The sequence below is a fragment of the Lepeophtheirus salmonis genome, chromosome 8, assembly GCF_016086655.4.
Source record: "Lepeophtheirus salmonis chromosome 8, UVic_Lsal_1.4, whole genome shotgun sequence".
Lineage (NCBI taxonomy): Eukaryota > Metazoa > Arthropoda > Copepoda > Siphonostomatoida > Caligidae > Lepeophtheirus > Lepeophtheirus salmonis.
The window spans coordinates 16,793,637-16,817,558 of NC_052138.2; the positions used below are offsets into that span (position 1 = coordinate 16,793,637).

The following is a 23,922-nucleotide window of genomic DNA, read 5'->3' on the forward strand; positions in this document are numbered from 1 at the left end:
AAAAGATAAAAAAAACAAAAAATTAAAAAATTACTGGGTATTAATATACCCAAGTTTGATTTATTCAGCAGTGAAAGAACAAAGGAACGTCACCTATTTTTTATAATTTTCCAAATTTTAATTTTAAATCTGTACTATCATTATAAAACAAAAATAAAACTTATCCGATTTATAAAACTTGTTTTATTGCCTTTAGGAAAACTGAAGTTATTTTTAAACGTAGTTATACAATATTTTCCCTGCAATAATGCTATTTTAAATATTAAAGGCTCACTTCTACATATATCAGTTTTATATTTTATCCATCCAAAATCATATAATAGGCCAAATCAAAAAAAAATAATAATAATTAACTCAACTTTACCGTATAAATATTTATAAAGACTAGAATATAGATAAAACCGTGTTATTTTCTTCAGTATAAATAAAGGAATGACGTAATAGGAAAAGCGACATATTACGAAAAATTACTGACCATACTATTTTCTCCATCTGACCTACGAATTGTATTTGAGGTCCATATTCTTAGTATATAATCCTTCTCTATATGCGAACGTGAATCGAACCTACGCACATTGAGTTCAAGAAAATTATTTCTACATTGGGGACTGTTTTTGCATTATTTTGTTCTATAAAATAAAAAAAACTGAATGTGAAATGTTATGAGGTTTAGCAACGTGTGTACGTAGCTAAAACACAGCCACTGAGCGCTCTGTGAAAATAAAATGGCGTATCTCATCATTATTTTTTCTGAGCATTTTATTATTATTCTTGCCGGAAAAAAAAATATATATAAACTGATATAAGTATTGTGTAGCTACGTGTAAGTATGCCCTTGAAAAACAGAGAGTAAAATGGAAGATTTGTTAGGGAGTTACCTTTTATATTAAGATATTAAATAAGATTGAAGTCTTTCTATTAACTAAAGACTTCAATCTTATTTATTTTTTTGTCCTTGAAAAACTGTTTATTGTCTGGAAAAACAATGCCACAGCTTTATATTACTGTTTTAAGATTTGGAAAAATACGTACATAAAATTGTATCATTCTTCTATAAGGTCATGTTAAATACAAACTTTTTATATATAATTTCTAGGTAGTTGAATATCAATCTACATATGTATACGTAAATTTAGATAGAATGATAATAATGTCTTCTTCATTATTAAAATAATATATATTGTTAGTGACACTTTTGCAAGATATATTGCTTAAGTGCAACAAGTGTTACTTGTGGCGCTATTTTACTAGAAAAATAAATGTATGTATGTAGGTCATGAAGATATTAAATATATAATGGCGTAAAGAGTTATTGACGCCGTGAAAATTATAGAAGTACTTGCCCAAAACATTGAACTGTAATAATAACAAATGTGAAATGACAAAAGAAGGGATTTGTGTTAAGCAAAAAACTAAGAATAGGGATAAGAAAAGACCGTACAAACGGTTGACACGTGTGCTCTTTCCTCTTTTTTGTTCATTTTTTAATAAGTTGAAAGTTTGTTAGCATACCTCTCTAAAGGAAGCATTTTCGCCTATCTAGTTGTAAATTGTTTTAAAATGCTTAATACAATAAATATATATGAATTTGAATATAAACACTTTATTTTCACATATTTTAAAATTGTAATAGATAATTCAGAATATAGGAATAACTGGGTTTTTTGGCCCTCTAAGTGATTATCTGATTTGTTGAGTTTAAGAAATTTACGTTAAACGCTATTCTTAATGAAAAAGAAATTCTTCTTATCATATATATTTGTACTTCAAACTTGACTAACATTTAATGTAACTTTACATTTGCTTACATTTTAGAAACAATCATATTATATAATAATCACACAACCTCTGTCATAAAATAATGCACATTTGAAATCAATGTTTAAGAATTTTTGTAAAAAAATTTGAAGAGCTGTTCAAATGTCAAAAAATGTTTAAAAAAACAAAAGTTGCCTAAATGTACAACATTCATTTAGGACTTGAAAATAAACACTTGACACACATCATTTTCATAATTACTAAGACTAATAGTGTAAAAGTATGTTCTATGAACATAATATTGTAAATGAATGTTCGATAATAATTATCTCCACGTCCCTTACAATAACTACAATGGTAGATAGTTTTAATTAATTATTCCTTGTAAATACATAAAGTGTCATTTCAAACATTCAATCAACGAAATATTACATAAAAATATGCTGTTGCTGATTGAAAAAATAATTATAAGACATTAAAACCCCAACAATTATTTCTATATTGTTGTTGACATATACACCACTTTTTTAAATGGCCTTTGTCTTATTTTTATATTTGAATGTTTAACCCTAATATTGTAAATATTTGTCTAAAGAAACGGTAAAAAAAAATCAACAAAGTCAATCGAGCAATATGAGGGTCATTGCTAGAAACATAGAGCAACGCAGAGTTGCAATTCTGTGCTATCTGTGCGTGGAAAATCACCATCAGAGATCTCTAAAGTGCTGGGATGTAGCCACTCTACTGTGTACCAGGTGATCGCGAGAGGCACATCACAAGCTTTCACAAGGTCCATATCAGGGCCAAAGATGCCTAAATAATTGGTTGAGGCAGTTAAAGACACCTCCTCGTCAGGATTAGTTGCATTTGGATCGAATAAAGAGTTTGACAAGATGGAAAATCATCCGCAGTATAGATAGAAAAGTAAATCTCTTAGCCTTCCTACAGCCCCGGCTGTTCCCCCTTAACTTTGGCATTTTTGGGTACCTCAAGGAGAAGCTTTCAGGACACAACAAAGGACCGACTGAAGACCGCCATAATCACTGCTTGAGCTTACCTACAGCTGAGCTTTGTAAAGTGCAAAGTTCCACACAAGGCTGGAACTGGTCATTAAGGTAAAGGCGGCTATATTGATTAAGAATGTTAATAAGGTGCCCCTGATTGTAATTATGAATTCAATTTGATGATATTTTTTGAAATATAACAATTTATATTAAATTAAAAAGTTATGCATTTTAGACGGAAGAGCCTGTATCTCAGGCAACAAATCGTTGACATAAACAATACATATATACAATTAGAGTGCAAAGCAACATCAGTTATATGCTTGCATGGTGGTAATGCGTTTTTACAGCTATGTGTCAGCGTTATTTAGTCTTTACTTATATTATAATTAATATTTTTATAAGTTTCGCATTCAATTGTTAGCTTATAATTAGTAATTTTTTACTCAGCGTTTTAACACAAATATTTAAATTTGAAAATTTATTGTTCAAAAGCTAGGCATACTCATGGAAATCTAGAACATGGAACGCTCACGCTTTTTTACTCATTCCAGCATGAGTCTGACGCATATAAAAAGGGAACAAAATTAACAAAAAAGAAGACGTGGTAAAATTTTAACAACTATTATTTATTATTTTAAATAAATTAGGAATTATTGACAACTATCATAATATAACAACAAGACACATCATACATATATATTGGGAAGTAAGTTTAACAATTTTTTTATTCTGTTTACAAGATTTTACATTACCGTGCAACCTTTTCAAATTAATTTATCCTTTATTTTTTTAGACAAGTTCTTGGTCATAATATTGAAAACTTGGCTACAAATGCTAAAAAAATAAATCTTTCAAAATATGACCATTAGAACAATTTTGATTAATTATAATTAGTTCGTGATCTATCATCTCACAACATATTTTTGTAATTACTTTTCTTAAATTGATGCACTGAAAAAAAATAGATTTTGCATTTTCACTTGAAATAATAAAGTTATATAAACAATAAATTTGTGTGACAATCGAAAATAAGTCATCGCTTGGAGTGACCAGTCCTACTCTATTAATTTGATCTAGGAGCTTGCTTTTCGGACACTCCTCAATTGATTTGTCCAAATTAACTAGAGGAAAACTTTTTGAGAACACAAGTTTGGCTTCTCATAAATTACATTTTAACTTTAAGGATTTAGATTTGGCTATATAGCCTGAAACAAATAATAAAATCGATTTTTCGTCATCCTCTAATTCAAAACTAAACTCTGGATTGTAAAGTCGACCAAATTTTATCAATATCAATCTTTTCTTCTTGGTTTAAATCTTGTTTTTATCAGAGTCAGAATGAATATTTTTTATGTACCTCAGATCAAAGCCATCAAATTTTACAAGGGAAGAAATCCTAATTTTTTTTTCTGCCTCCATTACTTGGCGCACGGATACAAAATAGTTTGCACCAGACAATTGACGGTACCAACTAAATCGAGCTTCGATAAAACCACTTTGTACCTGCCCTGGAAGGAAGTATTCGAAGCCACAATCTTTTAGAAGAAATGTTGCAAGTTTTGTAACTTAGCATCTGTAGTTTGGTTCACTGCAGCAAAAGTTTCTTTAGTGAGGCCCATTTTGTGAGAGGTAGATTCACACTTCCATAAATTTAACCACACATAGAAATCTTGAAGAAATTGAAAATTCTCGTGATTTAATGATAGAAGCTCCCTCGATGAGTCTCTCTTTCTCCGTCCTACGGAAGGCGTTTTGCAATTTAGAATATTCCAGTATTTTCTAATGATGGACAAAAAATTTGCAGTTATTTTCCAATTAAGTTTTTGATTAGAATAATAATTTCGGCCGCAATTGTGCTATCTGCTAAAAGTACATTGGGTTTTTTCAATAGACGTGGGATACAAAGATTTTGTCGTGAGCTTATAATCAATTTTAATAGTCTTGTCCTTCTCCATTTCAAAAATATCAAGAATATGCTGGAAATTCGGTTTTAACAACTGAAAGTTAGGGCTCATTAATTTTTCTTTTCTTTGTACTATCAAAAAGGAGGAATAGTTCCTGTTCTGGCCTTGTAGGATTTAAGTCACTATCCCTTCCAGGATCCTCCACACATTTACCAACAAACATTTCCGATTAGGACTTGCATTATCCATGGAGATTGCTACGACGTCAAATCCGATTTTAAAGAGTTCATTATTAATTTGCAATAGTAGATCATGCAGTACAGACGAATTGAGGCATACAATAGGATACATCGCAACTGTGTCCTGATACTTTGAGCACACAGACTTGATCATGAACACAAGGTGTGTCTTTGTTATACTTCCTCCTTCTTGTCCCGTCATCCTTCCTCCAAAATATTCTACTCTTTGGGCTGTATATACTTCATCAACCATTAGAATATCCTTCTTTTTATTGTGTGACAATAAATTGAGTCTTACGGACAAGTAGTCAACGGACGAAGATGAAAAGCCAACATTCATGGTAAATGCAGATGACAATTTTTTTAAGTGACTTAGGGAAGGAAGAGTCAAACCATCCTGAGATAATTGACGATATAAAGCTGGGCTTGGTGTTATGACATAATAGAGAAGTAGCTAATAATACGGTAGAGTATTGCTTCTGTTTCGGTGTAGAGTTTATCAAAGCATGTTGCTCTCTTATGAAAATCAACTTTTTCCGTTTGTGAGAGTATATATCTGTAGTATATAGATTTTCAACGATACTCTCAACTTCATTGATTAAGTGATTAGTCTTATCTTTCATTGGAGGAAAAGGAATACTCTTCATATGAGCAAGGATGTTCTGGAGAAGCTTACTGAGGTGATTCACGTAGCTCCGATCTAGGTTGACGTTCTTGTGGTATAAATTGAATGTCAAATCACTATTTATCATCACTGAGAATTCGATTTCGACAAAATCAGAACACAGTTCAGAGAGACCGTAAAACTAAATTAAATCCTCCGTCCTCCTCCAATGAACATTCGTCGGGAATTTTTCATCTCCACACTTAAGACACAAATCACTATAAGTCAATAACAGAATCATGAAGGAATAATGACCGTTGAGCTTCAACGATAGCTTCATTTTCCTTAGAAATCCTGGCTGATGTGGTAGCTCTCGATGTAGGGCGTTGACTTTTGACGGATGATAAGTATTTCGGAAGATTGGGGAAAATACTAGGCACTGCAGAGGGTTTCAAATAACGTTTTTGGAGCTTATTATCTTCAACTCCATAAGATCGATATTTCCGCTTGTGGTCTGCGCTCTCATGTACAAAGTCATCCTCGTGAAAATGGAGAGAACAGACCCTTGAATACTTAGAAGGTGCCTAAGTCCCATTGCTGTCCCGTGGACTGGCTCTAAGCCAGGCACCTTTTGAGGATTCATCCATTGGAAAAGAATGGAGCGATAACTTTGCTATGTCCATCATATCCGGAGGAGCACTTATTAGGCATGATCTGAAATATATAGATAAATTATTAATCCCATATCCACAAGTGCTACAGGATATTTTACTTACTGTGCTCAAAAGTAGATCGTAGAAGAGATAGAAAAGCACACAATCACAAGCTTTATTTAAATAAGCAAAAATTATATTAATTAACTTAGATTGTTGTCAGCAACGCACGTTTTAATTATGATGAACAAAGCTGTATTAAGTATATACTAAATACGCTGTTGGGTATGAACACACGAGGGAAAACAATAGCCTCATAACGGAAATTTTCTTTTATTTTTTTCAACGTGTGATGATTATACTTTAGTTAGTTATTTTATTGAACGTTAAAGGACTTGTAGGGGAACAATGTATCTATTAATTGATAATTTTTCAAAGAGGTAATTTTTTATAAGGATTATAATTCTATTTTAAAGATAGCTAGACTTAAAATTTATTTGTTCCTTGTCTAACTTGAAAGGTATGTTGATATACATACTCATAGATTTGCAAATAACCTTAAAAAGAATCAAGGTTTTAAATCAATTTCTGACTGAAAACGCTGAGTCGTTGAAGGAATTTCTTGTTATTCAAAACCTTTTATTGATGCGAGATTCTTAATAGTAAAAGGTAATGGATTTTTAAGGAAAATTAAGTATGCATAGTATGCTATAAATATGTAATTTCAATGTATAGATACTGGAGTCCATTAAATAAATTTTGAGCAGAAAGGAAAAAAGTTTGAATACTTCTCAAATAATCGTAAAATTATTTATGTGAAAATATCTGTATGGCTAAAAAACCATTTATAATTGTACGCTACGGATTCTAGAATTGTAAAAATTCAAATAGTAGGTGTAAGAACATGCTATTCTAACTAATCTTTTTTTTTATGGTTTCACAATATATATGAACTACAATAGAGTACTTCTGAGAAGTGATGGGACGATGAATCGGAAATGTGAATCAGAGAATCGGATGTTTATTCTGGAATCAGATTCGTCATTGGGAAAATAATGTTTAATTTGTGATTCCGATTCCTATTTATTAGTGGTATTTAGCACTTTATTACTTTTCTAAGTTATGAAAAGAATAGTCCCACATTAATGAAGGAATTTTTCCTTTTTACTACAAAATTTAATATTTGATTTTTTGTTTTTTCAAAAAGTAAAATTAAATTTTTTAAATTTTATTCCAAAAAAAATAATTTTTGGGAACAGCTGTGAATTTTTTTCCAAAATTTTTTATTTTGATGTAAACAGCTATAGAATTTTAATACTTTTCTTCAAAAATTAATTTTTTTTACAAAATTCCAATCCTTCCCCCTCCATTAAATATAATCCTGTGGACGCTAACGATAGAAAAAAGGTATTGTTTAACTATTTCTTTAAAATATTCAATTTGGGTATTGGGAATTTTTACTAGAATGACATCGGAATCGGCATCGGGATTTTTTTGGAATCGTCCCATTACAAGTTTTTAGGAATGAAATAAATAAAAATTATTTCATTATTGAGACAAAACAGAAAGATAATTGGTTTGTGATGTTTTGTGACGTCCTCGTCATGAATAAAACCTTTAAGCCTAGTCTTGTGTGACGAAATTAACACTCAATATGTTATTTCCTACTTTTTCATTGATGATAATAATCTAGCCATTGAATTCTAGATATCTGAAATAAAGACAACATTTTTACTATTCCCATATGAGTCAATTGTTCGTTTATGTGAACAATAATAAATATCATTATAATAAGGGCTAGTCATATTTGCATTGAACATTTCTCAAATGTCAATACACAATAAATTACAACAAAGATCATCTTCATAACCTCACTAGTCTATTAAAAAATGTTAATCTTAACAATTATTTTTTACAAAAATCAATTTTTGAAATTAAAAAAAACAAAACATTACCTAATACAGATATCGTTGAATGTATTTATTTCCAAAGAATTACGAACGAAAAATGTATTTAATTACCATTTATTTACTATTCAATATAATTATATAATGTTAAAAAGGAAGAAGGGTACATAACTCAAGTGAGAAAAAATGGGTTCGATAGACTTTCATTTATCTATAATTTCATGATCTAGCATATCAATACAGATACATTTATATTTATGAATGAAGTTTTACAAAATAGACACATAAGTAATAAATATTTAAGAATACATTTTATTTTAGTCTTAGTTTTGTGACTAATAAACCCACTGTCGGATTTGTAGATACTTCAATAAAGTACAAACGTAAAAATCCCATAAAGTAAAAACTCAATTTAAGCTTATAATTTTGTTTTGATAAATAAACGTAAAAAAATTACTCTGAGGTTATAATTTCGGATTATGAGCCACATCTCAGGATTGGATGTACTCACCACCCTATAAGAGTCGTAGCTAACGCAGCACTAATAACTGACTATGGTTATTCTACTAAAAATGCAGAGCACGACTCGCCAAATTGCCCTGTGCGCCATTTATCCCAACTCTCCCTTATATATTTTTTTAAATTTTGAATATACATACAGGGTTTGTCAGCAAATCATGGACTGATAAAGAATATTAATTTTCTCATTAATATGTATAGGAAGGTTTAGTTATTATTTATTACATTCTGGTTCTGCCATACTTTATGCATAAACAAATTATAAAAAAACATTTCGTCATCATGAGTGACCAAAAAGCCAAAAGACAGTACATCTCAATACTCATAGAAGCTGAAGTTGAGGTGGCAAGGGTTATGGACGTTGAGTAATGTGCTCCAGGAGCCTGGTTTTCAACGTGGTCTAGATGAATAATAATGGAAAAGGAAAAAGGAAGGAAGTGGAGGGGACAATTTAAAGAGGGATCTGGAGTTCCTGTCCAGCTTGGAGAGGAAGATCAAGGAAGACCATCAGGAGGCCCATGAAAGGTGACTTGGTATTATCCTTAGATACAAGAACCCTACGCTACCTTCTGACAGAGGTCATGAAGGCCAGGATGCATGAGAGTCCACTTTTTGCAGCCCAACCCTTTATTTACCATTAATTCAAGAACAGTCTAACAAAACAAAAAAAACAAAAAATACATATATAATCTTGCGGACACCCCTGCGGACGCTCCTTAATTCGATTCCACTTAATTACTACATGCTAAAAACCAACTATATATATTACAAAAACTTGACTATAATATTTAGTATATACATATATATATATATATATTCAAAAATTTGCTCTACCCCCGCACATATTTTCATCTTTGGTATTTAAGTGGAATCGAATGCATATCTAAAAACTTATTTTATATGTTTTTGACATTACAAATTAACATAGAAAAATTTGAGTGAAATTGAAAATGGACATTGTTGAGTTATCAACTTAAGACGTTTCTATTGATAGATACTAATACAAATATATTTTATACAAAGGTACATTCTAATATTATATACACAGGTTTAATCTTTCTATGTGATGACTGATGACCTCACATCTCCCCCCAAGACAACAAATACCATAATATATTAACATAACTAGCACATAATAATAATACACTTCACAAAACATTAATATACAACACTGACAGATAATTATGCAATACTAATATTATGTAAGTCGTTTATGAAGGCATTCTGGTTGTCAGATCTGGGTGTGTTTCTCCATTCCAGGAGTGATGAACGAAATGAAGCCCAGTCATTAGATTTTTTTTTGAGGATGATCTTCATGAATTTGACTGGACCCTCTGCATGCCCATTGGATTGGGTGAGTTTGGGAATGCGATCTCATGTTTAGTACCTAAATCTTTGTAGAAGTCCCCAAATTCCATCCGGAATTATGGTCCACCGTCCGTTCGAATATGCATTGGAAGCCCCTAATCTTCAAACTACGTCAACATAATGTCAGTGACTGACTTGGTTGAAGTCTTTCTTAACTGACTTATGAGGGGCCACCCTGAATATTGGTCCACGATAACGAGATATGTTTTCTTGTTGACCTCTCTTAGGTCGGAAGACACAGATTCTTGACGCTGAAGATTATTGCAGTGATTCTAGAGGTAATGAATAGCCTAGTTCTTGGCATGAATTACAGTTTGATATCAACTGCTTGATTTTATTTGACATTCCAGGCCAAAAATATAAAGCTTCAGCTCTATCACGAGTTCTTCGAATGCCTTGGTGTGATGAATGGAGCTCTCTGAGGATGTCTTGGCGGCTTGAAGAGGGAACCACAATACGATGTCTGTTATAAACTAATAAGTTCGTACTTTTAGCTATGCTGAGAAGATCCCACTGTTTTGAGAATAATCTAGCTGTGTGAGAATGATGAAAAAGTTGTTTAAGATTCATTTTTTCATAAAAGTTGATGTTCATATGATATATCATCATCGAAGGCATTAATTAAATTTTCATTATTAAAACTCCTGGCTCTGAAGCACTTAATGCAAAAAACAGAAATATCCTGAGTATCATCATTTTCAGGATTAAATACTGGAGAACGTAATAAGGCATCGGATATTTGTTGCTCTTTCCCTAGAACACATTTAATGTCGAAACAGTATATCGCCAGTTTATAGAAAATACGTTGGATCCTTCACTGCCTTTAGTGTTTTTCAAGATTGAAAAAGAGAATCAAATTCACCAATTATAGTTTTTACTTCCCTTTTTATATTTTTGAGATATGTATCCCCCCGTGACCGGAAGTTACGCCCTCTACAGTTTCGCCATCATACATATATTATAATAGGCTATAGGAACACAAATAAATAATTTTGAATGAACATAGACATAGTAAGTATTGCTATTAATCAAGAATTTGTTACACTTTTTAATATTTACTGTGAGTATTTGTAATACTTTATTGCTTGTTAATAACTTTTTGGCTTAAAATGTTTAAATTAAATAGTCGAGACTTGGAAGAATCATCATCAGAATCCTTTGACTTATTCCTGGTAAGATATATAAAATATTCAATTTCTAATATTTTGCAGCTAAATCAGAGTAATGGAGGACAAAACTGGGCTAATTTTTTTGGATTTTGGAGTGCTTAACTAATATTAAAATTTGCACCTAATTTGAAGAAAAAAATCGGAGATGTTGCTGGTTTTAAGTGATTGATTTGCTAAGAATTACCCTGTCATTTTCCAGTTTCTATTTTTCTTTCGATACCGGGAGCCTATATTTTTCATAGCCCTATACATAATTAATTTTTTATTAATATACTCGTAATCAGTGTTGGGTGTAACGCGTTACAAAAGCAAGGCGTTACTGTAATTGATTACATTAGGTAGTAACAGAGTAATATGACGCGCTACTAAATATATTAAGGTAACATTTACATTTACTGAGTCCGGTAACGTGCGTTACAATCCGAGGTGTCTCACAGGCGAGGCGAGGCGCGATCGAAAAAACAAAACAGGCGCAACAACCGAGTGGTTAAGGTTTTAACAGTGGAAAATGTATTACATTTACATATGTGTGTATAACATTGGTTAAGGCAGCCTCAACAAAAAAGTTAGATATTGCAAATAATGTAAAATTGCCGTCCGGAGGTTCCTGCGCACTATTTTTTCAAAAATTTTGAAAAATGACAAACTTTAGTTAAATAAACATGATTTCACTAAATCGGCTCTAGCTCCTTCAGTTTTGCTCGGATCGAGCAACGCAGGTTTGAGCCAGCACAGATTGTTAAAATTTCTGATCGATTGGTACCATTTTTAGCGAAATTTTATGCCAAAAAAAAGTTTTTTTCAGAGAAGACACTTTACTATATTTTTTTTCATATATTCAATAAATATTTCATAAGTCACCTCAAAGTCCGAACCGGATACAATCTGGAAAAACGTAATAATACATATCCTCCAGCTTTGGATGAGGAATCTAATAATTCCGTCAAATTTGGGATATCTTGATGCCAAGTGGGCCAAATGGCCCAAAATGTTGTTTTTGGCCAAGTCGACCTGTGTTACATCTGCACATCTGGCTAAATAACTCCGAGACACGTGATCAGATTAAAGTGAAGGTCAAAACGTAAGTTTGCCTTATCCTCAGCTTTCCAACGAGGTATGTTTCGAGTTTTTACTACAATCCAGTCCGGAGATATTGAAGGGGGTTATTATGTTAACCGTGCCAAATTGATGATTTTACTTCCGTCAATTACTTCGGTAAATACTATTTGATTTTAAAATAAATTACATATTCGGAATCAGTGCATCAAGACGCAATTTTTTTTTACTAAATTTTTTGGAGACTCAAATTTACTTCTATAGCACCATCAAGGAATAACGTTAGAACAATGAAATTTTGTGTGCAGTATTTAATGATCCTAAAACTTCCAAATATGTTTTTTTTTTTGGATAACCCCAAAGACAAAAAAAAAATTTTCTGAAATTTAGTGCGTCAATAAATCAAGGAGAATCCATAGGACAATGTTGTTATAATAAAAAACTGTGTTTGGTCATTATAAGAATGCATTTAAATTTTTTTTAAGAATCGGTTCATTATTACCTGAGATATAGGGGTTTTAATAATTCTAGCTTCAATAACTTTAGAAAGTTACTAAATTTAAAAAAAAATTGATAACAATAGACTTGTTCAAATTAAAAATTTTTTTAAATATTTATTATTGAACTTGTTATGTATCTAGTTGAATTGAATCGAACTTCTTGGGTTGTCTTTCATTTGTCATTAGACGGAAGTGCTTTCGAAAAAAATTATATGGGAAAATAAGAGAAATATACAAAAATACCAAAAATACAATATATAGATATTTATATATTATATATAAGTTATTTATTCATTTTGGGATTTACTCCTTCTTCCTAGTATATATTACAGAATAAATATTTCAGATAGTAAATAAACATTTTTGGAGAAATAAAATTTTTTTAATGGGGATGTATTTCAATAGTAATTTCAAAACTAAGTGGTTCTTATAATTAAATTTTTTTTAAATTTCAAATCAATCGTCAACAGTAGTCTATTTACTTATTAAAAAAAGGAGGCTTCAATTGCAAATATTTATGACTCTAAATCAACAAAAGATAGGGTTAACTTATGAAATCAAAATATATTGTCAAGATCATTATGTAACTTTTCTTTATTTGCTAAAATTTAGCTTTATTTATCAGAATTTGGATATATTAAGCTTAGAAATTTAGTCATTTTAAATAGATGAATAACTTTTTGTTTGGCCATATAATATTATATATAATTCCAAAATACGGTACCTCTTATAAGGATCTCCATTAGTAGCAAGTTTAGTTCAGTTAGCACGGTAATCACAAAAGTTATTTAGGTACAAAGATTTTTCAATAGGCTATTTTTTGTCAAGAAGAAATAGGTTGAGAGAGTTGAGCAATAAATATATATTATAGGCATTAAAAATATAAAGAGGATTATCAAAAAATATTTTATTTTTTTTCAAAATTTAAATGACTTATGAAGGTTTTAATACATTATTTTTATTTTCGATTTTTTTTTCGATTTTTCGATTAACAATTTTACATTTGTGTTTTATAAATATATAAAGCTCTTTCTATATTGATCCATATATTTAAATTTCTCTCGAAGATTCCCATTTTTCACCGAATTATCACGGAAGTAAATATTATTATCTCGAAAAAGTATCTCAAGGGTCAAAGTATTATCGCCCTTCCGGCAGTCTCGAAAAAATTCCGGTCAACTTTAAACAGCTGCTAGGGGTTGCTCTAAGTAACCTAATGAACTTAGTCCGGTGAAAATCCACCCAACCATTGCTGAGATACTCCGGGTTGAAGTTTGGACTACCTCCATAGATAATAAAAGGTATTCTCCCTCATAATAACCCAAAAATTTATATACGGGCAGAATTTGGGCAGAATGTTGGCTGAATATTTTCCAATGAGATTTTTTAATAGCAAATATTGTCTGTTAAAAATAGTCGTACAGAAAATTTTATAAAATAAAAATTGTTGTAAATTTTATGGCAAGTGTTTTTTTTTAAACAATTAATCAGGTAATTGTATCAAAAGTTATTGGAGCTACAAAGATATAAATCAAGATTTGGTCAGGTTATTATAAACCGATTTTCAAAGTTGTGAAATGAGGAAACTCTTTTTTAATTAGACCTACAAGTTCTATTTATACATTTATATTCTCAGAAGCCTATTTTCCAATATAAGAAATTTTACATTTAACTTTAGCATCTTCTATAAAAGAAACTATCCGTCTAATATGAACATGTTGCACCTTGTTAGAATCAGCTGAACAATGCCTACATTTAATATTACCAAAATTAAATTTGAAATTTGAAATTTTTTGAAAAACCCAATTTTTTACCCGATCATATTATCCAATATGACGGTATAATACCTTTTTGAAATCATCAAATAAATTTGATCATCTTTTGTGTTACAAAGTTTATTCTAAAGTTGAAATTAAGAATTTTTATTTTTCCGTTCAAAATTCATATCTTTATATTTTCGGATCCACCGGATTGATCCGTACAAATTTTACCTTTTTGAACTCACGAGACTAAACTAAACAACTTTGTATTTCAATGCATATATGCTAAAGTTAATATACATAGTTTTAATTTTTCATATTTCTCCCCAATAAGTATCTACTTGTTATATTATGTATTTAGTCTATATATTAACATCTAGTTCATTAAGTTTCTTAAAATTAGAGTTTACTAAATAAGGGTTGCAAAAAGAAGTTGTACAGGGAATTTTATAAAATTGACTTTGTTGTAAATTTTCTTGCAAGTTTTTATATTTAAAAATTATAAAAATCGGACCATTGAATCAAAAGTTATTGGCGATACAAAGATATTCTAAGATTATCTTCATTTTTTTATAATTTCATATAAATCCACATTTGGACAGGTAATTTTAAACCAATTTTCAAATTTTTTAAAGGGAGCACTCTTTTTTAAGAAGGCCTACAAGTTTTATTAATGATATTTTATTCTCGGAGGCCTATTTTCGAAAAAGTGGGTTGAACTTTAGGACCTTTTATAGAAGAAACTATCAGACGGATATGAACGTTTTTTCCAGTTTTGGAATCAAAAGACTAAAATGAACAAGTTTTGTTTCAACATCATTTTTCTAAAGTTAATATTTAGCAAATTTTTAAAATTTGGCGGGATAATGAATGAAATGATGCTATTGATATTATGCAAATTGCAATTGTCAGATTTATAAGATATTTTAATACTTTTTGCTCAAAATTTTATGTTCTACAACTTCTATTACAATATTTCTTTGCTAAAGTTAAATTTAGGAATTTCCAAATACTGATTATAATTTTACTTCAAATTAAATCCGGTTCCAATTATCCGATCCAGACAAATAATCCAATTTTGAAATCAAAAGGATAAACTAACTAAACTTTTGCTTCAATGTTGAGTCGCTAAAATCAATATTTCAGGTTTCAAATTTCAACTATAATCATAGTACTAATAAAGCAATGTTTCAAACTTTTTATGGGCCAAGTTGCATTGCTCTTCCGGTAGTCTCGAAACTATTGGGGTATACTTTTGGCCTCGGCTAGGCCTTGTCCAAAGGCCGCCAATGATCCTGGTTGGGCCAAAATCCGTCCACCCAGTGCTGAGATAACCCTACTTAAGTTTTGGGGTAAAACAGGGTAGAATATGGGCCGTATATATTTTAAGAATTTATATCTTCCTCTGTCAAAAAAAACCCATAAATCGCCCCATAAATTTGGGGTCCCTCAAATCCGCCGTTAGCCCCAAATTCAGTTTCAAGATGGCAACAACGAATGATAGTTCAACTTTATACTTGCATTATTTTCAATTTATCGGAGAAATACACAAGAACCTCCAAGTAATGTAAAGTTTATGTGCTGTTGGGAATCCGGATAATCAGTAACTTATTACTCTATACAGAAGGCAATATTATAAAGAAACGAATTACTTTCAAATGCAAGTAACTAGTAGTATGAACATTATTACATTTTGGAAGTACCTTTCCCAACACTGCCCGTAATGTATTTTATTCACAAGTGTAGGTAAAATTTGACCTACATTTTAACCGTTTGGGTATCATTTTACAAAAAAGGGACTCAAATACTCATATTAAGTATTCAATAATAATAGAATTGAAACAATTGTTTGTATATATCCTACTAAGTATAAAAGAGTTCAATATGTATCAGTTCTTTAGTCCTCAGAATGAAGGTCATTTTGATATTAGTTGCTTATATTTTAATTGTCACGACTAATATAACTTTGGCAAATAAGTTTTGTGGATCTACTGCTGGAGCTTGTAATGGTAGGCTAGGAAACGCCACAGTTCCCTGGCAAGCTGATCTAATATTGACATACAAATCACCTTCTGGTAAAGAATACAAATATCATTGTGAGGCCGTCCTGGTTAGTCAGCACCACATTATGTCAACATCTAGATGCGTATCACATTATCCTGGAGTTACTTCTTCAGTGAGATCGATGAAATAATTAAATCAAGGATTAATTAACTTAGTGCAATAGGTTCGTCTTGGAGGAAAAGCGGGAAAGGAATATAAAGTGCAAAAATGGTACATCGAGGGTGGGAATGAATGGGATTTTCATGAACGCTTAGCCATCGGAGTACTTAATGTCGAAGTAAAACTAATCCCTCACCTTGTAGAGCCTGTATGTTTGCCACATAGATCGGTGTCCTCTTTTAAATCAGTTTCCTTGACAAGTAAAATATTTCTAATTTTGTACAACGATGTAGTTGATTATTGCTTAAATGTTTATTCTAGTGAGCGAATGGGGTGACGGAACTCCAAATAACCAGTCAGCGATCCTTGAATACCTCTCCAAATACAGAAATGAATGCTCAGAAGCGAAGAAAGAATTTGATAGAGAGCCACTGTACTCGGAAATGTGTGTTAAGACGAAAAAAGGACGTGTTTGTAAAAAGGATATTGGGGCCCCAATAGTATACAAAGGTTGGAGTAAACGCTGCTATTTGGTTGGAATCTTAAGTGATGCTACTGATAATTGTCACGCCTCAGTCAATTATGCAATTAGTATTCCAGATAGTAGGAATTGGATAGATCAAATCTTGCACAAAAATTAAAATAAATATTCGTTACTAAGATGATTACACTATATGTAAATACAAGTTTTCTTACTCTTACGATTAAATATTATTTTAGCTTTGTATTTAAATCAATAAATTATAATAATTTATGTTTAGGCTTGAATGAACTAATTGACAAGAATAATTTATTTTTGTTTCAAAAAATCAGTTTATTTATACAGCGTTAATTTCGACAGACAGTAACAAAAAAATCAAATTTCAATTTTTAAATAAATGTATCGAGGATTTTTTTTTATAGAAGAGCCAAACTTTTTAAACTTTTTGGAAAAGACTAAATTTGAACGAATAAGAATTTTTAATTTATAGAGAAACAATAATTTGATATAAAGGCAGAGATAAAAGTTTCTCAATTATTTTTTGAGGGGCTCCCCCTCCCCCCGCCTGACCCTATGTTTAACAAAATAATTTTTTTGATGACACAAAACGAGATGAAACCGAAATGTGACAAAACCTGTGTTGTCCTGTATAGCTGTACTATACTGAATTGATTTTTAAACCGGTTCTTGCAGCACGATTATATCATATGTGAACAAATTTACCTCCCAATGTACCCAGCGGACTTTTTCGTTGGATCATTTGAATTGCCCTTTCTTTATAATTTTTTCGTCAAATAAGTATCAAAAATATCAAACCCCGATGATAACTTTGGAATCCAGAACCAGTTTGGTATCTTGACAACCCTTGAAGACAAAATACTGACAAAATTAACAATACTTATATAAAATTGGAATTGTCTTCGTAAATGTTATCAAAAATAATATGCATATTCATGCGAACGTAAAGCAAATACACAAATGTCCCACTCACATTACCACTTGTATTTATAAAACTATTTTTTTATTGACTTATGTCCTACATACATAAGTTTGTATATATTATTTAAAGTGTTTCACTCGTTTTTTTATTTTTTTTGAAACGGTCTTTACTTTTGTTCGAAGACAATTTATTAGATAAATGTAATGGAAACCACTAACACTATACAACAAAATTCAGGTTATGGAACGTGTGTTGGCTAAAATCTACATATAATGTTGTTATTTAAGCCGTAGAACACAAAAATGACAATTAAAAACCTCAATCTCAATAGTTTCGGCCTTTAGAGCCTCTTTTTAAAAATCAATATTTTAGCATATAGTTACGATTCAGAAGTATATCTCAATGTGAAATAACTATACATATATGAAAATTTAAGATAATAGCAATTAATAAATAACATTCCAACATTAGAAAAAAAATATATTTTTTAGTTATCTTAAATACAATTCCTACAAAATGTGCCTAATTATACAAAAATCTAATAAAATGAAGGACCATATATAGAGAAGCTTTTTTTTTCTTCATATTTTTTTCAATTGCCTCCAAATATTTGCTATCAAAAATAGAAGTTCGATTATGATTGTTTTTTTCAGTTTAAATTTAAATATTGGGAAAATTAAGCAATAAAAAATTAACATTCTAAGGTTGCTTGAAAATGTTCCAAAATTGAATATAATTAAGTCGATTATTTGACTAATTGTAATAAGCAATTAATATTTTAGTGGCAAGGAGAGTAACCCTAATTTAATTATGATTCATATATCTAGGATGTATTACATTAGTGTTCATTTAATCTAATCGAGTTGTTTATTTTTGATTTCGGAACTTTTTTACGCAACATTTTTGATTGCTTATTGAGTTGTTGCATAGTGTTATAATTAATCTTATATATCTTCCATGAAGTTAAAGTCCTTGTTTTGTGTGGTAAGGACCCTAGGTACTTTCGCTTTAAACTATTTTTCTTACACCATTTTGTTTTAGGTTATTTGCCTTCAAGCCAATTTGCCTCAAGGATGTTTAGCCATAATATAATATGTAAATAAATGATATTTATACATTTTTATTTCCTAGTTTTGTTGAAATTCATGTTTCCTTTGAATTTTTAAATCAAAACATGATTTATTTATTACATTAAAAAACATTGAATTGTTGTTATGAGGAAAGAGCAGTGATTTCCACTTCATTATGATCTAAAATGTGTCAGAAGAAGATGGTGTTGTCTGTTGTGAGGCAAACTATAGAGAGGATTCAGGGAGCCACTCAAAGGATGGGTTATAACTTATAATTAGGGTTATGGGAATCGTGTTTTGCGCACTCGTGCCTTCAAATACAACATCAACTATCTGGTTCCTCTATTTTCTTTCGGACATAAACAAACCTATATTCATAAATCATACTTGATGGCCAATGGGTAATTTTTAAACATATTATAAGATATCTCAATTATGATTTTTCTAACATTACAACTTATCTGAAAATTTACTACATATCTTTCCTTCACCAAAATATAGCTTTACATGGTGCTATTTAATCAAAATAATATTATCCAGAAAATGTCGTAATGTTAGTTATAATTTATTGTATGATACAAATAGTATTAAATATTAATTGCTATAATATAAAACTTTGGTATGTAAGTATAGAGAAGCAGAATTAAGATTATTTGATGATGCAAACAAAATATGTGAAGTATATATCAATGGAGAATAATCTAAATAGTCTAAATGATATAGTATCAAAGGCTGTTAACGCAAATACAAAGTCATGTGGATTCAATATATATCGAAGAAGTCAAAGCTGTAGGAGATCGTGGAACAAGAGCCAAAAAGATTGTTTAGACATTGTGGTAAGAGAGGCCACTATGGAAGTGTCTAAAAGAAAGCTCTATTTCGATCAACTCTATTCAAAAATTTGAACTGAATAAATTACCCATCGATGTATTGAATGTCCATGGAAATTACTTCAAAAATATCATAGCTACATATGACAGTGGTGCAATTGTATCTGTCCCTGGATCAAGAGTTCTAAGTAAATATCGATTCCAACCCAAATAAAAGAGTATTGTTTAGAATATATCTTTAACTTAAATTATTTATTTATTTACACATGAAGGAAGAGGGATTGTTGTATATTATTAATATATAACTTTATAAATGTATAAGATATTCTGTAAATTTATGCAAGACAAAATATATTGTTAGTTAGAGAACATCAAACCAATCATTACAGAAAGTGTACTCGTAATTTATTAGTGACCACTGACCATAAAGGATGAATAGATAACTTTGGCACGAAATCTAAAGAATAGAAATGAGACAATTAAGTAACACATTATTTAAAAAATATTGTTAATATCTACGTGTTGACAATTGAATGATAACAAAACATTCATTCCATTTGGTGATAAACAAGTCCCTCAATTTCTTAGTACTTAGTTTGGATGTCCTTTTCGTATTGATGATATTAATCATACTAAAGACTCTCTCAGCATCACAATTGACAATTGGAGTATTTTTGTATTCAAGGTTTTCACTTGTTGAGAGTTCCTTTAGTTTTGTGTATCCAGGATTCTTTTGAAGCACTTCTTTTAACTTGGTCTTGAATGGCTCTTCCTTCAAATCATGAGTCAGATTTTCTACTATGGTTAGACTGGTAAGAAGAGGCAATATTTCCTCCAGCGCAGTTTTTGCCAAAGGTATTTGACGAAAATTTTCCTGTATAAATACGACATCTTCTCTTAAGGAATAATTATTAATTACTTCTTGTGTTCTTCTAGTTACTGCCAAATCTTCATCAAGGCTGTTAAAATACTCTCTGAAGATGTCGAAGTGATGGTATTAGTACTCCACTGCTTTTAACCAAGTTCTCTATCTTGTTATAATTAGTGATGGAGGGAGGGTAATTTCGTACGAAGGAGTAAATATTATCTTTGGGATGGTCCAGAACATTTAAAGGGATGTTACACGACACAAATAACTTTGCTACGTCCAAATTGAACTATGAACAGTTTAATTACCCTTCATCTCCTTGAATCTTGTGTTTCTTGAAGACTTTTAAGTTGTTGATGTGATGGGAGGTTCTGGAGTGGCGGATTACTTGTCATAAAGAACGAGATGGGCACGAGAAACAGTAAAAACGGCAAGATATACTTTTATTTCCCAAATCATAATTCCACACATCAGTACCACCGTTGTTAGAAACCCATGAAAAAAAGGCACGTTTTCTTCGGGATGATGATGATGCAGGTGAGAGAGCAGTAAGGGGAAGTTGCATTGCTCATGATTAGTATAGAACTGAGGAAAATTTGTTAAGAAGATGGAAGTGTACCAACGTGTTTTATTCCTCTTTTTATATAATCTCTTTCAAACAATCAAATTCGTTCTTTTTCAACGATTCCAACAATCTTAGTTATAAATTATAATTAACAAGCTCCCTCTTCTTTTGAAAAATCTTTTGATAATTGATAACGGAGACTGTAGAAGCCCTTAGCACGTCCTCCATTCAAATCGCCATCGTTTTTGTTTATTTTATTTTTTACATTTTTAATTATATAGACTATTTTGTCTCTGGTTCGAACTCATTATATAGTGAGATTTTGATATTATTCTTCGAAATTTTGAAGGAACATACTCTAACTATTCCAAAGAAAATCCCATTTACTGCTTTTTATAGTAAAATACGTTACATATTTTGATTTAAAAATTAAAAGGGAACATTTACAATCAAATATAAGATAACGACATATAAATATCATTTATTTAAGACGAAATATACTGTATGACAAAATGTCATGTGGCAAAGAGTTTGAAACAAAAACTCATGATACAAAACTTATAGCCCCTGATAACATAGTGACAGTATTTGACTTTTTTGCCGCTCGTCTTCAGATCGGATTTACACATTTTATTAATAACTTAATTAATAACGTAATTCAATAAAGTTATATATAATTAGTTATCACATATAACCAGGACCATCACTAGGCTCTAGCCTTAACTTTCTTAAGCCCCCTCCCCCCAAATGATCAAACTTAGAAACACCACTGCATATAAAATAGGCATCCATTTATTCAACGAGATAAATTATTCCATATAACTAAAATAAAAAATAATTATGTTATATAAGTATTACTTATTTCTTTTTCGCAATAGTAACTAATTTTTTATACTATTAGTTACTAGAAAAGTAACATTATTACAAGTTAACGTGCTACTACCCAATACTCCCCATGAGAAAATATTCTCAGCCCTGAAAATAATTAAGACTGGCTTATATCTACAATTTCTAACGGCAGACATAAAACCTGGCTGAAACATTTGCATTAAAAAGTGGAATAGAAACATTGGACAGTGAGATACGTCTGATTACAATGCTGAGGATTAAGCTAGTTTTAATAAAAAAAAGTGACAGTCAAAAGTTTAATCGATGTAATTATTTCTAACTGAACATTATTTTTATGCTAGAATACATAGAGTGAGATAAAAAAACATTTTTATTCAGTTGAACAAGTTCACATATTCTTGAAAAAGCCAAGAGTTGGTTACTTATTCATTGCCATATTTGAAAAATACATTATTATTATTATTTTTTTTTATGAAAATTAAAATATGTTTATATCTTTTGTGATATTTAATTTAAAACTTACATCAAAACAGGGATTTGAGCAACACAGTTTCACTATGAATTTATAAGCAAAAAGTTTCAATAGTGTAAAAGCTCACTTTTTATGGGCTGGATATTTGTTTAGCCCATAGAGAAGTCAAAAAGTACCCCAAAATCCTGGCTACGATACTTCATGATAAAAAATAATTTAACTCCCGTTCCCACTAATTACAAGAGCATAATTAATAGTTAAAAAACTTTTTTATCACATAATTTAAAACCAATAAATGAATATTAATTACAATATTAATTTCCCATCACAGAAGTCCATATGGTTATTTCAATTTATTTACTGAATATAAAAGTTACTATTTATAGTTATAAGAACTTTTTTAACTCCTCCTAGAGTTGGTTTGTAAGGAGGATTGCAGAAAAAGTTATAGACCTTTATTGCCGGGAACATTTTCCCATCTCGTAATTTGCAGCCTACATTTTTGGCACTAGTAATTTTGTCTCGAGGGGATTTTGTCACATAATATATTCGCTGCCTTTTTATTTTATCGGTTCGAACTTTACTGTTGTATTTTCATCAGATTAATTATAATAGGTTGGGCGAAAAGTAATTTTGTATTTTCCCCAAACCTATTTAAGTGTTATAATCATCCAATTTAAGCAAAGTATGCCCGTTCAATTAAACAACTTTTTTCCCCAACGAAATACCAACTTCATAATGCCTTTTCCGTAGAAGCCCTTGTTCCTATTGGCAAAAACTCGGACAAAAAAATTTCACAGACCTTAATTGAGGCAAAATTTGAACTCCCAAGCGCGTTGGCCATAGACAGGAACAGGTGGTAGTTACTTGATGCCAGATCCGAAATGTACGGTGGATGCATACGAAATATTCCTCCAAGGTCAAATTAATTCCCCAAATATTGTTATTTCTGCCTAATTGAAGAGGGAGGGGGTGTGCAATTGCATTTCCGACTCCTACGCTTTTGAGTACATACCTTTTGGTTGAAGAATATTTTGAGGAAGATCAGCTTAGTTATCATGAATCCCCATTAAATTAGCTGCAAGTAACTAGGAGATGAAGGAAATAAACTCGCATCCCCTCCCGTATCCAACACGTCCTTACACCTTTATTATAATATGGCACCTTTTCTCAAAAAACAAAAACAAAAAAAAACACCCCAAAATCATTTGGTACTTAGCCAATTATCTCCAAGCTTTGG

General features: G+C 30.7%; 1 protein-coding gene and 2 long non-coding RNA genes across 3 annotated transcripts; 1 reads left to right on the plus strand and 2 right to left on the minus strand.

Annotated features, from left to right (window-relative positions):
- Window positions 1-3,545: 3,545 nt before the first annotated feature.
- On the minus strand, window positions 3,546-6,462 carry LOC121122198 (uncharacterized). The gene is made up of 2 exons (XR_005865735.2): window positions 6,289-6,462; window positions 3,546-6,226 (listed from the first exon to the last, which is right to left on the minus strand). It is a non-coding gene; the product is annotated as an uncharacterized lncRNA (long non-coding RNA).
- A 9,462-nt stretch (window positions 6,463-15,924) lies between these two features.
- Window positions 15,925-17,361, plus strand: LOC121122147 (uncharacterized). Its single transcript, XM_040717152.1, has 3 exons — window positions 15,925-16,620; window positions 16,672-16,867; window positions 16,929-17,361. The coding sequence occupies exons 1-3, from the start codon at window positions 16,354-16,356 to the stop codon at window positions 17,246-17,248; spliced, it is 783 nt and encodes a 260-aa protein (XP_040573086.1). The 5' UTR covers window positions 15,925-16,353; the 3' UTR covers window positions 17,249-17,361.
- A 2,800-nt stretch (window positions 17,362-20,161) lies between these two features.
- LOC139906230 (uncharacterized) lies at window positions 20,162-21,602 on the minus strand. The gene is made up of 2 exons (XR_011781595.1): window positions 20,448-21,602; window positions 20,162-20,385 (listed from the first exon to the last, which is right to left on the minus strand). It is a non-coding gene; the product is annotated as an uncharacterized lncRNA (long non-coding RNA).
- Between the last annotated feature and the right edge of the window lie 2,320 nt (window positions 21,603-23,922).

What these genes read in the sequence shown, in the direction of transcription:
- LOC121122147 (XM_040717152.1), top strand. Translation starts at nt 16,354, where the DNA reads ATGAAGGTCATTTTGATATTAGTTGCTTATATTTTAATTGTCACGACT. An exon ending in ATCCTGGAGTTACTTCTTCA is followed by an intron (nt 16,621 to 16,671) that starts GTGAGATCGATG and finishes TTAGTGCAATAG; the next exon opens with GTTCGTCTTGGAGGAAAAGC. An exon ending in TAAATCAGTTTCCTTGACAA is followed by an intron (nt 16,868 to 16,928) that starts GTAAAATATTTC and finishes TGTTTATTCTAG; the next exon opens with TGAGCGAATGGGGTGACGGA.